At 41.2% G+C, this 17,837-nt stretch overlaps 1 protein-coding gene across 2 annotated transcripts in view; it reads left to right on the forward strand.

Annotated features, from left to right (window-relative positions):
- Positions 1 to 17,837, forward strand: part of igsf21a (immunoglobin superfamily, member 21a) — a 419,808-nt gene that overhangs the window by 129,109 nt on the left and 272,862 nt on the right. For both annotated transcript variants that reach the window (XM_061892205.1, XM_061892206.1), the window contains exon 2: positions 4,939 to 5,051. In XM_061892205.1, coding sequence (XP_061748189.1) covers positions 4,939 to 5,051 — 113 coding nt within the window. The remainder of the gene's footprint in view (positions 1 to 4,938; positions 5,052 to 17,837) is intronic.

A 17,837-nucleotide genomic window follows, 5' to 3' on the forward strand; every position in this document is an offset into this window, starting at 1 on the left:
TTTAGTGGGGCCTCTGTTTACATTATTAGCCTGTTGTGTAGGCTACCTGTATAAGTGTATGAGGTTACAAGCACACACTTAATTGAGATTTACTTGAGCCTTCTGTTTACATTATTAGCATATCTACTGTGGCTAAGCAGACTTTTGCCAAAAGGACAATCATTAATTTGTTGTGGGTTTATCCACTTTAATGCACTTTATTTTTTTGGGGAATGCATGTTTTGTTTGAAGGCCTAATATAAATGAAAAACTTTGTGCTTTTTTTGAAAAGCAAAGGCTACTGGAATATTAAAAAAATGTCAATATTCAATAAAAAAATACTTTATTTGAAACACATGTCTAAATATTTATTCCAGGCTATTTATGCAATATTAAAAAAATTGTGAAAAACTGCATTCATTATTCGGTATTCGGTATTCGGCCTTCGGCCAAGCGTTTAAAATTTATTCGGCTCAGGCTTCGGCCACAAATTTTCATTTCGGTGCATCCCTAATATATATATATATATATATATATATATATATATATATATATATATATATATATATATATATGTATATATATATATATATATATATATATATATATATATATATATATATATATATATATATGTATATGTATATACAGTTGTGGTCAAAAGTTTACATACACTTGTAAAGAACATGATGTCATGGCTGTCTTGACTTTCCAATCATTTCTACAACTCTTATTTTTTTGTGATGTAGTGATTGGAGCACATACTTGTTGCTCACAAAAACATTCATGAAGTTTGCTTCTTTTTTGGATTTATTATGGCTCTACTGAAAATGTGAGCGATCAAAAGTATACGTACAGCAAAGTTCATATTTGCTTAAATGTCCCTTAACAAGTTTCACTGCAATAAGGCGCTTTTGGTAGCCATCCAGAAGCTTCTGCTCACATTTTTGACCACTCCTCTTGACAAAATTGGTGGAGTTCAGCTAAATTTGTTGCTTTTCTGACATGGCCTTGTTTCTTCAGCATTGTCCACACCTTTAAGTCAGGACTTTGGGAACGCCATTGTAAAACCTTAATTCTAGCCTGATTTAGCCATTTCTTTACCACTTTGGAGGTGTGTTTGGGGTCATTGTCCTGTTGGAACACCCAACTGTGCCCAAGACCCAACATCCAGCCTGATGATTTTAGCTTGTCCTGAACAATTTGGAGCTAATCCTCCTTTCACTGTCCCATTTAAAGCACCAAATCAGGCTCAGAGCATAATACTACCACCGCCATGCTTGACGGTAGGTATGGTGTTCCTGGGATTAAAAGCCTCATTTGTTCTCCTTCAAACCTATTGCTGGGTATTGCGGCCAAACAGCTCCATTTTTGTTTCATCTGACATCACATGGACAAATATAAGACCTACTGGAGGAAAGTAGTTCCGTGGTCAGATGGAACAAAAAGGGAGCTGTTTGACCACAGTACCCAGCAATTTGTTTGGAGGAGAAAATGTAGACTGTTTATATATATATATATATATATATATATATATATATATATACATATTTGGAGTTGTAGTCAATTTTCAGACCAGTCCATGCAAAAGCGCCAGAAAAAAACGACACTCCCCAAACCGCATCTACATTCCATCCTTAGCTACAGCATCCACACTCTGAGGGTGCCAATCAGAAGTGAGCATTGATGTCTTTGAAAAAGCTGACATGTTTGAAGTGAGCATGAGATGGTGCAGGTGTCCCTAATGAGCGATGAACCTTGCCTGCAGACATTCACACCAGCGTTCCACAGAAGCGACAAAGGGACCATCACAAGTCCAGACTGTTCCACTTGTGGCTTTGCTTTAAGTGTTGGGGATTTTCTGGAAGAGGATGATGAGCTCAGTGTTCGCCTCCTGTGAGCTTGAGCCCTCGTTCAACTTGACTCTGGAGAGAAAAGCCCTCAATGCAGCCATTTAATGAACATCCCTTAATGAGCAGGTTGAGGTGACAGACTCTCCAGTCCGTCTATGTCTGCCAACTGCATTCTTCTCCCTCACTCTGGTGACTGTGATGCTGGGCAGACATCTTGCTTGTCCTCCTTTTACAGACATTTTGGACAACTGGACACTTACAACATGTTTGGAGAAGGCCTTTTCCACCAAGGAAGTTCCGTAGAGGCTTGATTGGTTAAGTTTGGTGTTGAAGAAGTACACTGAACTCCAGGATGGACTAGAACATAGCCAACAGGTCCACAGCCCCCACAATTCAAGACTCTCATGGAAACAAATGTGTTGTGCTGATTAGCCAGCACGCTGTGGAATGTACCAGCAACACAACTTCACTTTCACTCTTCCCTACTAAATGTTCAAACTGACATCAAATCATGGCTCATCTCGACCTTGACCTGATCTCAACATAAACTCATCCCTAGCAACTTTCCCAAGCATCAAACAGCTTATATATATATATATATATATATATATATATATATATATATATATATATATATACATATATATATACATATATATATATATATATATGTATATATATATATATATATATATATATATATATATATATATATATATATATATATATATATATGTACTTATATATGTACTTATATATGTATATATATATATATATATGTACTTATATATGTATATATATACATTTTTATATATGCTTATATATTTAAATGTGGTGCATATATATGTATATATATGTATATTTAATTATAGTCTATATATATATACGTGGTTATAGTGTGTGTGTATATATATATATATATATATATATATATATGTATGTGTGTGTGTGTATGTATGTGGTTATAGTGTATATATATTTATATGTGGTTTATACAGTACATATATATTTATATATATATATATATATGTGTGTGTGTGTATGCATGTGGTTATAGTGTATATATATATTTATATGTGGTTTATACAGTATATATATATTTATATCCATTCATTTTTTACTGCTTGTCCCTCTTGGGGTTGCGGGGGGTGCTGGAGCCTATTATAGTGTATATATATTAATATGTGAATTAGTGAAGTGAATTATATTTATATAGCGCTTTTTCTCTAGTGACTCAAAGCGCTTTACATAGTGACACCCAATATCTAAGTTACATTCAAACCAGTGTGGGTGGCACTGGGAGCAGGTGGGTAAAGTGTCTTGCCCAAGGACACAACGGCAGTGACTAGGATGGCAGAAGCAGGAATCGAACCTGCAACCCTCAAGTTGCTGGCACGGCCACTCTACCAACCGAGCTAAACCGCCCCATATATGTGGTGTATATATTATTATATGTGGTTTTTATATATTTATATATGGTAATAGTGTATATGTATTTATATGTGGTTTATATACAGTATATTTATATGTGGTTATAGTGTATATATATTTAAATGGGGTATATATATATATATATATATATATGTGGTTTATATATATTTTCTCATTCTGTTTTGCACGCTGTTGGAGTCAACATGTGCAAAGACATGTACATAGTGTATATCTAAAGGATATCACCGCATGGGCTCAGGAACACTTCATAAAACCGCTGTAAGTAACTACAGTTGGTCGCTACATCTATAAATGCAAGTTAAAACTCTACTTTGCAAAGCCAAAGCCGTTCATCAACAACACCCAGAAATGCTTTGCTGGACCCGAGCTTATCTAAGATAGAAAAGTGTTCTGTGGTCTGACGAGTCCACATTTCAAATCGTTTTTGGAAACTGTGGATGTTGTGTCCTCCAGACCAAAGAGTAAAAGATCCATCCGGACTGTTCTAGGGCGAAAGTGTTCCAGGCAGCATGTGTGATGGTATGGGGGTGTATTAGTGAACAAGACATGACTAACTTACACATGTGTGATGGTATGGGGGTGTATTAGTGAACAAGACATGACTAACTTACACATGTGTGATGGTATGGGGGTGTATTAGTGAACAAGACATGACTAACTTACACATGTGTGAAGGCACCATTAATGCTGAAAGGTACATACAGCTTTTGGAGCAACGTTATCATGGACGCCCCTGCTTATTTCAGCAAGACGATGCCAAGCCAGGTGTTACAACAGCGTGGCTTCATAGTGAAAGAGTGTGGGTACTAGACTGGCCTGCCTGTAGTCCAGACATTGAAAATGTGTGCAGGCTAAAATATGAGGCAGGAGACTGTTGAACAACTTAAGCTGTACATCAAGCAAGAATGGGAAAGAATTCCACTTCAAAAATGTGTCTCTTCAGTTCCCAAACCTGCACTGAGTGTTGTTCAAAGGAAAGGCCATGTAACACACTGGTAAAAATGCCTTTTTTGCCATGTGTTGCTGCCATTAAACTCTAAGTTCATGATTATTTGCAGAAAAGAAAAGCAGTTAGTCAGTGTGAAGATGAAATATCTTGTCTTTGTTGTCTATTCAATTGAATATAAGTTGAAAAGGATTTGTTGTATTCTCTTTTTATTTAGCATTTACACAAGGTGACAACTTCACTGCTTTTGTAGTTTGTACATGTCTTTAAACAACCTGACCTAAGCACAAGGTAATGGATGATACAAAATCAGTGTTATTATTTGAGTCCGTAGAAGAAAAGGTAGCACTTTTGGAGCAGGAATTGAGCGAGGATCTGCCAGGGATGTTTCTGGGCTAAAAAGCAACCTTGCCCTTCCCGTCCCTCCCAACAAACTTTGTCTTCCAAAACCCGAGCCCCTCTAGCAGTAAAGCCATTATTGGAGTCATTAACGAGCTCCAATTAGCCACTTATACAGAATGAGAGATGACTGGAGTTAATTGGGAGGGGGCGGAGACGTCTTGGAGCACAGGTGTCTAACTCGCCACTCAAATTGTCTTCACCAGATGGGATGGAATTGAAGTCTTTTTCTGCTCGCCACACTAGAAAGTCTCCGACATGTCGCCGCTTTGCTTCAAGTTCCACATAAAAGATGTTTTGTCTCGGCAGGATACTTGACGGTCACCATCGAGCCGCTGCCTCCCGTGGTCGTGGGCGAGACCGTCACCCTCAAGTGCAACTTCAAGACGGACGGACGACTCCGGGAGATCGTATGGTATCGGGTGAGTGAAGACCTTTATTTTGAAGACGGGAAGCAAGTCCCGGGCGGCTTCCTCTCCCTGTCGGCCTTTTATTTTGTCCAGCTGCGCGGGGGGCGTCGCGGGCTGTCCTGCTCCATGCTTAATAGTTCACAGCTGGCCATTCCACGCTTATTAAAGTCCCGAGTGCTTTACTACGCCGCGCAACTGCTGCCAATAATTAAATTTCTGTTGGCGAGGAAGGAGAAAAAATAAACAGCGTATCCCTGTCGGAGTTTATCTGCTCCATAAAACCCAGAGTATTAAATTAACACGCGTGTTCATTTGTATGCACTTCAGATGTCACATTCCCACCTGAGCTTCACCACAGCAGACATGCTTTCAAATCGTTAAACATGCCATTAAGGTATTTCATGGCGGGCAGTGATCAAACCTTGCGTGGTGTTCGGGTCTGTGGGACCCCTCTTCTTTTTTTATTCAAAGTAAAATGATACAATTCATTCATTTTTCAAACTGAGACTCACTGACTTTGGCTCATTTTCTGTGAAGAACATATATCACAATAAACACTATACACACACACACACACACACATGCATGCTAGTTCTGTTTGTTTTGCCTTTTGTGCCTAGTTCCAGTGTTTCTGTTCTTAGTCTGTTTTTAGTTGAAATAAACCAATATTTTTTACTTTCACGCTGTGTACGAGCCCGATCTGCATCTCGAAAGAGCGCCACCCGCACCACGACGCCCGCCAAGCGTCACAGCAAAGGGCGCCGCTAATGCTGAGAACATTGCCACTTATGCTTCTGGACCTAAAAATGATGTTTACAGGTGACACTTTCTTCCAAAATAATCTCATTGCTTTGTGGAGTTGAAATGCTCGTTTGTGCTGCTTTTTTTTCTGAGTTATTACAAATGATTATGTAGGTCAATCAAAGGTCACCCAGCCCACCAAATGAAGTCTAAATTAAGCCAAAATAGTCTCATTCATTTGTGCTGCTGTGTGTTCCAAAAATGTTTGGTCCAGCCATTATAGTTTTTAAGTTAAAGTTTTATGGATTTTATGTAATTAAGTTCCAAATAAAGTCCAAATACTTTTGTTTGTTTGTGCTGCATTTGTGCTGCAAAAATTATAGTGGCTATTATAGTTTTTAAGTTATGAACGTATTATGTTTCATATGTTATTAACATGTAATTAAGTTGTAATTACAAGTAAACAGTTTTGGACTATGTCAAAACCTGCCTAAACCAATCCCATTTGTTTGAGCTGCTTTTGTTTCCGAGATATTAAAATTATATTTTTTTAGGTTATTCAAACCGTCCCCAAATTAAGTCCAAATAAAGTCCAAATACTTTTGTTTGTTTGTGCTGCATTTGTGCTGCAAACATTATAGTGGCTATTATAGTTTTTAAGTTATGAACGTATTATGTTTCATATGTTATTAACATGTAATTAAGTTGTAATTACATATAAACAGTCCTGAACTATGTCAAAAGAGTCCCATTGGTTTGTGCTGCTTTTGTTTCCGAGTTACTAAATATCATTTTTTAGGTCAAACAAAGGTCAAAATTAATTCCAAATGAAGCCCTAGTGTGTGAATGTTGTCTCTCTATCTGTGTTGGCCCTGTGTTGAGTGGGGACTTGTCCAGGGTGTAGACTGCCTTCCGCAACAATGCAGCACCCCCCACGACTCCAAAAGGGACAAACGGTAGAAAATGGATGGATGGTTAGTCTCATTGGTTTGTGCTGCAAACATTCTAGATTGGACTGCTTTCTTCTGAGAGATATTAACGTTTCAAAATGTCGGTAAGTGCTGTCACCTGGCTGGACTTGCAGGGCTCCCAGGTGCGGGGCCAACTTCACACGGGGACGAAACCTGTGGCTTTAGCTTGGTTTTCTAAAGAGTTCCAGTTTGAATTGTGGGCGGGCCTTCATCAGCCTAAAGATGTCAGCCATAAAAGACTGGAGGCGATTTCATGTTGCTTGCTACGCGTTTTGGTGGCATCTACATCCCACATGAAGTTATTTGCAGGCAGAAACATCCGGTACAAATACAAGTGATGACACAACCGGCGCTCAAAAAGGAGTGAGAACAGAAATAAGTAAGGACGCACAACTAAAGTGTGAGAAACAGAAGAGAAAAAAGTCTGCGGGCTATAGAGCGTTTTCCGTTCGGGCTCCAGTACTCTGGAATGCCCTCCCGGTAACAGTTCGAGATGCTACCTCAGTAGAAGCATTTAAGTCTCATCTTAAAACTCATCTGTATACTCTAGCCTTTAAATAGACCTCCTTTTTAGACCAGTTGATCTGCCGCTTCTTTTCTTTCTCCTATGTCCCCCCCTCCCTTGTGGAGGGGGTCCGGTCCGATGACCATGGATGAAGTACTGACTGTCCAGAGTCGAGACCCAGGATGGACCGCTCGTCGGGACCCAGGATGGACCGCTCGCCTGTATCGGTTGGGGACATCTCTACGCTGCTGATCCGCTTGAGATGGTTTCCTGTGGACGGGACTCTCGCTGCTGTCTTGGAGCCACTACGGATTGAACTTTCACAGTATCATGTTAGACCCGCTCGACATCCATTGCTTTCGGTCCCCTAGAGGGGGGGGGGGGTTGCCCACATCTGAGGTCCTCTCCAAGGTTTCTCATAGTCAGCATTGTCACTGGCGTCCCACTGGATGTGAATTCTCCCTGCCCACTGGGTGTGAGTTTTCCTTGCCCTTTTGTGGGTTCTTCCGAGGATGTTGTAGTCGTAATGATTTGTGCAGTCCTTTGAGACATTTGTGATTTGGGGCTATATAAATAAACATTGATTGATTGATTGATTGAACGGTAAAGATGGGACTGGGAAGGAGAAGAGCGTGTGGAGCCAAAGCAGAGGAAATGTACACGACTGGAAGGGTGAAACATCAGGAAATCTACTGGTGCCAAGTGAAGGGACTGGAGAGCTTAAGTAGCCAGGAGGAAATGAGTACCTGGTGTACATGCAGGTGGAAATGAGTACCTGGTGTACATGCAGGTGGAAATGCCCCGTGACCCAGAAAGCAGGTTCTTCGACTGGCAGTGGAAGATTTTCTGTTCAAATAAAGCCAGTAGTTCCTTTTAATTGGAAAATCATTGAAAAGTATCGGGGCTTCACGGTGGCAGAGGGGTTAGTGCGTCTGCCTCACAATACGAAGTTCCTGCAGTCCTGGGTTCAAATCCAGGCTCGGGATCTTTCTGTGTGGAGTTTGCATGTTCTCCCCGTGAATGCGTGAGTTCCCTCCGGGTACTCCGGCTTCCTCCCACTTCCAAAGACATGCACCTGGGGATAGGTTGATTGGCAACACTAAAATTGGCCCTAGTGTGTGAATGTGAGTGTGAATGTTGTCTGTCTATCTGTGTTGGCCCTGCGATGAGGTGGCGACTTGTCCAGGGTGTACCCTGCCTTCCGCCCGATTGCAGCTGAGATAGGCGCCAGCGCCCCCCCGCGACCCCGAAAGGGAATAAGCGGTAGGAAATGGATGGATGGATGGATGAAAAGTATCGATGCGCATTTTGGTACTGGTACTAAATTATTGGTATTGTGACAACCCTCGTTTGCAGGTACAAACACTGTTTTTGTGGAGACCTCCTTTTTTTGAGGGGTGTGTTTGGGAGCGATGAAGCCAGCGTTAAGAAGAAGCTCTCCTCACAATCGCTCACAGCAAACAAACAGCACTCTGCTGCTGTGAAGATCTGTGGAGGCACAAAAACAATTTGGACTCGCAGCTGGAACGGCGGAAACAGCTGCGCCCCCCACCCCCCACCTCGCCCCCCTTGCCTATCCCCCATCCCCCGTTTCGCTCTCAGCTGTCCACGCCTTCTATATATATATATATATATATATATATATATATATATATATATATATATATATATACATATATATATATACATATACACACCTGGCGGTCAAAACCAACAGTGATTAGTCTTCATTAATTTTATGATAATTTGATGTTTTATTTTTATTAATCAAATTTATTAACGTTAACAGCTCTAATTATTTGCTTAAACCATATCGCCAATCGTAGCTACCAAGGCAGCAACTACCATAAATTCCCGAATATAAGCCGTTACTTTTTTCTTGCGCATTGCATCCTGCGCCTTATATGACGGTGCAGCAAATTTCTCCGATAACAGTCTTGTTAAAAATATTTAAAAAACAAACAAACCAACAAATACACCTAGAAAGTAGGCCGGTAGTGCTTTATGGATTTTTTTTCAAACTGAGTGCCGTTCGGCTTCCAATTCTGAAGTTTTACAATATAACTAAATTAATTCTCACTTACTAAACCGTCCCATGCTAATGTCATTTGCATGAGCTAATTTGCTAACACGTATACAAGTGTCTGCGTTAGTATTATTAACGTACAACAGCATTATTTTTGTCTTGTTTAACTTTCACAAATTCCTCTGTAAGATCCACCAGAAAGTCAGCGTGGAGTTATTAAGTCTGTTTAGCTGATTAGAGAGCTAGCTTCCGCAGCTAGGGGGTCCATGACCATGACTTCTGTTTTGCTTGATCGGCCATTTTACTGCCCTGTTGCAGACACCATTTGGGGACAATTAAGGTATGTAGATGAACACTTCCAGAATATTTTGTATCGGTATATACTGGATATGCGGCTTATAGTCCGGTGCGGCTAATAAATGGAAAATAATTTTTTCTTCTGTAATTTAGTCCGGAAAATACAATATTATTCCTGAGGTGAAAACTTCAGGAGAGTTTTAAGATTATTTTGAAAACGTCTTACTATTGTTCTTCTTCTAAGGAACATGAGTAGCAGTCCTTACGACACATTTGTTTGTTTGGCGGTGTCGTTTTGTCTCCTACGAACATCTTTTAGAAGCAGAATTTTATCTGTCATCATTGTAGGAATGGTATACAAGAGGGCAAGAACGTCCTTTAGCACACATATTTCAAGTGGTACCCATGAGAGAGGTGCTGCCAGGTCAAGGTGCTGGTGCTGGTCCTGGTGCTGGTGCTGCAGCCTTCTTCTGCATTAGCTGGAGCTCATAAACCACTTTCCTTGGAGCAAATGAACAAATAACAGCAATAATCAGGCTACATATGCAATGAAAGCATAAGGTGTTTATTTAATGTGCCTTCTTTATGACATATTCTTCAAAGGGCCCGAGCCATTAGTGTGACTCGACCAACTCCAGAGCTCATTTATGGTGCGCCCTAAAAGCTCACACCATGCACCTGCTCCAAATAATTGCCTTCCAGAGGGAGCGACAGAGGCTGAATGTTGTGATCACAGCCAATAATTATTTACTTTCTCCTTTCAAACAGGGCTCTCCAACTCCAGGCACATTTGCAGCCCGCCTTATTTCATTGTCCTCTATTTGGTTTCATACTTTTGTGCACTTTGTCCAAACTTTAGTGCACTTTGTCCAAACTTTTTGACTGGGCTAAAAAGAAAACAAGTCAACTGCAATGTAAAGGAACATCCATCCATCCATCCATTTTCTACCGCTTATTCCCTTTCGGGGTCGCGGGGGGCGCTGGCGCCTATCTCAGCTACAATCGGGCGGAAGGCGGGGTACACCCTGGACAAGTCGCCACCTCATCACAGGGCCAACACAGATAGACAGACAACATTCACACTCACATTCACACACTAGGGCCAATTTAGTGTTGCCAATCAACCTATCCCCAGGTGCATGTCTTTGGAAGTGGGAGGAAGCCGGAGTATCCGGAGGGAACCCACGCATTCACGGGGAGAACATGCAAACTCCACACAGAAAGATCCCGAGCCTGGATTTGAACCCAGGACTGCAGGACCTTCGTATTGTGAGGCAGACGCACTAACCCCTCTGCCACCGTGAAGCCCGTAAAGGAACATATTGTATTAATTTAATGAATATACGAAATAATTAATAATGATGTAAGTGTTGAGAGAGCGGTTTGCATGTTTCCCATCATGCATTGCGATGGATGTACAGAAGTCAAAAGCAGTGAAGTTGTCAGGTTGTGTAAATGCTAGATTAAATACAAATAGAATACAACAAACCATTTTCAACTTATATTCAATTGACTGGACTGCAAAGACAAGATCTAAACCAATTAGTGTTTTTAGATTAAAAGCATGAACAGATCATGACTTACTTTCAGTTCCACTTCTTGTTTGTCTCCTTGTGTCACCTGTTCTCCTGTCCACCTGCCGACTTCCTCACCTGTCCCTGAGTGGCAATCAGGACACACATGTTCCTGGTTGGCCAATCAGGGTGCTTTGGATCTTTGTTTTGCTTTGCACTGCTGCACTAGGTTTTGTTGTTGAATATTTCTGTCATGTCTTTTTGATCATGTCTTGTTTGGCTATGTTCTGTTGACTTTTGCACTCTGTCAGTTCCTGTTTTTCCACTCCCTGTTTTGTCACCATGACTACCAATCAGTTCACCTGTCCTCACGACTCACGCACCTGATTCATTTGAACCCACGCACCTGTTTTCAATCAACACATCAGTATTTAAGCTTGTCATTTCCAGTCAGTCCTTCTGGTGTCATTGTGTTCTTTTCATGCCGAAGTCCATGCCAGTTTGTTCATGCCAAAGTTCATGCAGCTCATATCAAGTCATAGTAAGTGTTGTTGGATTTATGTTTGTAGTTCATAGTAAGTGTTGTTGGATTTATGTTCGTAGTCTGTTGATGTGTTTTGTTCCTTAGCCAAGTTGTGCCTCCGCTGTGAGCGCTTTTTGTTTGTACCTTTTTTTTAGTTAAAATTCAATCATGGTTTTACCTAAATGCCATGTTCCGAGTAGTCCGTCTGCCTTCCTGGGAGGAGGACCCCACAGCAAGCTGCGACCCCCCAACCCCACCGTGACAACTTTCTACCTACACTTCCCTCTGGGTGAAGAATAATACAAGTGTGACATGTTCCAGGCACTAGAATGTAACACATGGCTCTACTTTAGATAATATGCGCGACTATTCAGCTCCATCATTTCTACACCTTTGCTAAAAAGAAGTGCATTTTCTACAAAAACCCAAATACCAAAATCCGAAATCAGTGAAGTTGTCACCAAATGGTAAATAAAAAGAAAATACAACAAATCCTATTCAACTTATATTCAATTGAATAGACTGCAAAGACAAGATATTTCATCTTCACACCAGGAAACTTCTTTTTTTTTTGGCAAATAATCATGAACTTACAGTTTAATGGCAGCAACACATTGCAAAAAAGGCATTTTTACCAGTGTGTTACATGGCCTTTCCTTTGAACAACATTCAGTGCAGGTTTGGGTTCTGAGGAGACACATTTTTTGCACATAACTTTGCACATAATTAGTTGAGCTCAGAAAGACGCACTTCCAAAACAATAAAGTCATCCGTTTGTTTGAAATAAACGTTGTGCGGCCGACCCTGCGTTGAAGTAAACGTCCCACGCTTGAAGTTGTTTCCACCAGGACAGAAAGCATCTCCTCCATCTGTTGGGCGGCCACGACGCAGCAGAACCACACTTCAATGATAAATCAATGGCTCGTGCTGGGCTGCCAACCTTTCTTTAATCTCTGGCTTTTATTCCACTAAATACTGTTGACTTCTCATTTGAACTCCAGTTGCAGTGGAACGGAGCTTGACGCTCACCTGGGGGATACTTCCGTCTAATCGAAGCTGAGCCTATCGGCCAGACTCGCGCGCGCGGATGGAATACTCCAGCGCCGCATTCTGACATATTCTGTTTGAGGATTTTTCAAGGCTTCCAGACTGCGGTCGGAATTAGTGCTTTAGAGAACCTTTTAAGCCACAATTAATCAAAACGCTCCTCAACTTTATGTGCGGAACAAGAGCGATAACGACAAAGGATTTGGGTTCCTTTCATATTGAATATCGTCTGTTATCCTTAATTATGAATGAGGTCTTTTCTGCAGCGCGAAACATGAAAGCGTGCAAACTCCACTCGTTTAAAGCTTTCTTGTCTCGGGAAGATGACTTCTTACTTCACGGAATAAACCCTGTTGATTGTATTACACAACGGGGGGGAAAACAGTTGAAACTAGTAAGCAATGTCATGACAGACCTGCACTCAAGTCACATGATGAGGAGGGAGTCGGAGACAGAGGGACACTCCTAGCTGACCACTCCAAAAAAAAAAGAAACATGTTTAAAAATAATAAAATAATTCTCTCTTGCAGATTACATTTTTCCTTTAGTGATAAAAATGAGCTGCAGGAAACCCACAAAAATGTGTGTCCTTGGCCATATTTAGACAAATGTATGCATTTAGAGAAAACAATGACCAAAACCTTAGTTTTTAGTGGCCAAAATCATAACTGCGAGTTCATGAAAGGTTTTGCTGCACGTAAACATTACCAACTGTTCCCAAACAACACACATAGTTCTTTTTTGACAGGATATAGATGGATGCTGTTTTTTTTTTTACTGGACGTAGAGAAAATGAATACTATTATTAAGTTAAAGTACCAATGATGGTCACACACACACTAGGTGTGGTGAAATTTGTACTCTGCATTTGCATTTGAAAAGGCAAACTAAATAAATAAATAAGAGCAGCTAAATGACAGATAGTTAATAGTAATAGGAGCACTCCTGAATATAAGCCACACCCACCTGATTTTATTTTGTACAAACATTGGTCGCACAAGTCTATAAGCTAGGGATGTGCGAGACCACTGATTTTCTTTCCGATCCTATTCCAAGTAAAATTCAGGCTGGTATCGGCGATACCAATCTGATACTTTGTGCAAACTTACCCAACCTGCTGGCTACAGTTTTCCTCCAACCACAAACCACTCCCCCACTGTCGAACTCGGTAAGGCAGATTGACGTTTCCAATGTCATTGAAGCAGTGAAATATTTGACATCGAAATCAGCAACATTTATCATTTTTTAGACACACAATTGTATCTTTGGCTCGCAATAAATTGACTGTCTTGGGTAAAATGACACCTTTCAGACCAACAAGGATATTTAAAACAATGTGAATTTATGGTGGTAACGTTATGTGAGTTCGTAACATCAGAAGCCACATCTGATTTGGTCCTAAGCAGTGCCATCTTGGGGCCCTTATACACACACTATAGTAAACCCCCTATGTTGAAGCACAGTACGTCTGACTATGTTAGCCGTAATGTGCCGACAATCCATCAAGCGGTGCGGGCTTCGTATAACTGAAATCGAACTAAAATGTTTTGACAGATTTTTGAGCGCCGTGTGTCATCTTCTATATTCTCAATGAAACATCAAAGTTTTGGTCTTGATTGCTTATGGGTACTTGCTAGCGTCATTCATTGAGAAAATGAAAGGATTAGAAGTACGCCTCATACTACGAAAAATACAGTAAGTGTAATTTAATGGTTGACCTGGGCTGAGTGTGTATTATTTTAACGTTTTGTGTAATGGGTCGGGAAAAAAAGGCAGATAATAATTCCTATTAGGTGTCATGTTGGGGTCTTAAAGCACACACCATAATAATACCTGTAGGTTGAAGCACAGTACGTCTGACTATGGTAGTCCTGATTCTCCGACAATCCATCAAGCGGTGCGGCTTGGTCGCTTACCAAAGTCGTACTAAAACATGCTGACAGGTTTTTAATGAAACATCAAAGTTGTGGGCTTGCTCACCTACGGGTACTTGCTTGTGTCATTTATTGAACGGGCGTCAACATGCAGTCCACACGTATCTAGTGTGTGTGACTGCCATCTACCGGTCACATTTACCATTACACCATACACCAAATAAAATGGCTTTGAGGTCGGTAATCAAAACAATAATCACAACATACATTAGGCACACTAGCTTGTATGTGATTTTTGAAACAATCTAAGCATTTTAAGTGCGCCTGATAGTCCGAAATAGGGCTGGGCGATATATGAATATACTGGATATATCGTGGGTTTGTCTCTGTGCGATGTAGAAAATGACTCTGTGGTGATACTGGAGTATATTCTCACGCAGGCGGGCATTACACTACAGGCTCTTCTCTCTCTTTCTTGTCTCTCCTTCTCACTGAGACTTAAAACAAGCGCACCTTCTTCCATCCGTCAGGTGTGCAACGTCACACGCCCTCACCGAGCAGAGAGGTAGTGACATGGCAACGTTAGCTGTGATGCTAACAGTGTGGTGCGGGTGGTAATACGAGAGAAAGAAGGTGCCAATCTAGTAACAGATGGAGTAAGAATTAATTCCCAAGAATAACAGCAGGGGGTGCATCTTCTGGCGGTGGTTTGGCTTCAAGCGGGAAGATGTTGAACAATTATGCGGCAAAAGCGTTGCTACAAAAACTAGCAACACTACTAATGTACATCATTTGAAAAGTGCTTGAAACTCCGCATGTCAACATCTCCGTTCGGTGCCACACCCACAAAATGCCGAAGAAACTATTTCCAGATCAACACTGCGTGGAAAAAAATAGTCAACAACAGAAGGAGATAACGTCCGCAGGAACCTACCACATAGCGATTTGATTTCCTATCATGCAGCTCATTTTTATTTGACACTTATTGAAATATCTTGTATGACATCATGCACAAAAGTGCACTTTATTTGTTTTAAACTATTGTAGTGGCGTTCTGTACAAAAAGTGCACTTTAATTTATCAATCAATCAATCAATCAATGTTTACTTATATAGCCCTAAATCACTAGTGTCTCAAAGGGCTGCACAAACCACCACGACATCCTCGGTAGGCCCACATAAGGGCAAGGAAAACTCACACCCAGTGGGACATCGGTGACAATAATGATCCAGTGGGACGTCTGTGACAATAATGATTATGAGAACCTTAGAGAGGAGGAAAGCAATGGATGTCGAGCGGGTCTAACATGATACTGTGAAAGTTCAATCCACAATGGATCCAACACAGTCGCGAGAGTCCAGTCCAAAGCGGGTCCAACTCAGCAGCGAGAGTCCCGTTCACAGCGGAGCCAGCAGGAAACCATCCCAAGCGGAGGCGGATCAGCAGCGCAGAGATGTCGAGGCGGATCAACAGCGCAGAGATGTCCCCAGCCGATACACAGGCAAGCAGTACATGGCCACCGGATCGGACCGGACCCCCTCCACAGGGGAGAGTGGGACATAGAAGAAAAAGAAAAGAAACAGCAGATCAACTGGTCTAAAAAGGGAGTCTATTTAAAGGCTACAGTATACAAATGAGTTTTAAGGTGAGACTTAAATGCTTCTACTGAGGTGGCATCTCGAACTGTTACCGGGAGGGCATTCCAGAGTACTGGAGCCCGAACGGAAAACGCTCTATAGCCCGCAGACTTTTTTTGGGCTTTGGAAATCACTAACAAGCCGGAGTCCTTTGAACGCAGATTTCTTGCCGGGACATATGGTACAATACAATCGGCAAGATAGGATGGAGCTAGACCGTGTAGTATTTTATACGTAAGTAGTAAAACCTTAAAGTCACATCTTAAGTGCACAGGAAGCCAGTGCAGGTGAGCCAGTACAGGCGTAATGTGATCAAACTTTCTTGTTCTTGTCAAAAGTCTAGCAGCCGCATTTTGTACCAACTGTAATCTTTTAATGCTAGACATGGGGAGACCCGAAAATAATACGTTACAGTAGTCGAGGCGAGACGTAACAAACGCATGGATAATGATCTCAGCGTCTTTAGTGGACAGAATGGAGCGAATTTTAGCGATATTACGGAGATGAAAGTGTTGTTGTTTTGATATGTCAACTTAGTGACATCATGCACAAAACTGCACTCATAGCTTGTTTTAAAATGTCTCTGACAATCTTGCACTTTCTGTTTTGGAAATGACATGAATGTTTGTGACACTGTGCCAATAACTGTTTCATAAATACACTTTTAGTTGTGATTTCCCTCTCTGCATGAAAGTTTAAAAGGAGCATATATGAATGCAGTATGAAGAAGAATGTTTGAATGTAGACACATAGAATCATCATACTGCTGTCATTATATGCATCAAGTGTTCATTCAAGGCTAAGGCCAAATATGGAGATATATATGTGGTGTATAAACATATGGAGATATTAATAAAAGGCCATGTCTTCCAGCCCTAGTGGGAAACGTACAATAGTACAAGGAGTATCTTGGAAATCAGCGCACTTTAACGTCCGTGTTGCAGTAGTTTGTTAAAAAGTAGTTTGTTAAAAAGCCTCAGATAGTTACAGTCAGAGTGTCTTCAAGCAGCGTGAACACACTTTGCAAACATGGACTGCAAATTGTACTTTTTTTCATATGTCTTTGATGGAACCACTATTATTTTTTTCTTTTGTAGAGTAAAAGCTCCATTTTCTGTGATGCACCACTTTCTTGGTCACATCGATTGCTGCGCTCACAAACTGCCGCCACCATCTCCACACTCCATAAACAGGTAGCAGGCGTCAGTCACTTTGTGGGCGTCGGCTCTCCAAAGGCCGGCCGGCGTTCTGGCCTGGTTAGGTGCTGGCTGCGAGGCGGTCCGCACAGGAAGTTGGCGGTAAAGCACGGAGCGGCTGTGTTTGGACGCGGGCCAGCATGCCGGAATGTCTGGGAGAACAACTGGCAGCTTTACGCTATTTCCTTGAATTGCCGCCGGGGCGCTAATTAATTCAAAACCTCTTCTCACTCCGGCACTTACCAAAGGCATGCGGTAAATTTAGACCTGTGCTTATACATTTGAGTGTGATGTACCATCGTGAAAAGCACATTTAAATAAAACAAAACGTTATTATGGTCTTACCTTTACTTATAAATGAAGTCCATGCGCAGCTCCTTCTGATCAAAAGCATCGATAACTTGTTTATAGAAGTCTCCCTTATCTTTCTTCAGTTTTAAAAGTCTCTCTGTCTCGATGGAGATCTT

Source organism: Nerophis ophidion, linkage group LG02, assembly GCF_033978795.1.
Source record: "Nerophis ophidion isolate RoL-2023_Sa linkage group LG02, RoL_Noph_v1.0, whole genome shotgun sequence".
Classification (NCBI taxonomy): domain Eukaryota; kingdom Metazoa; phylum Chordata; class Actinopteri; order Syngnathiformes; family Syngnathidae; genus Nerophis; species Nerophis ophidion.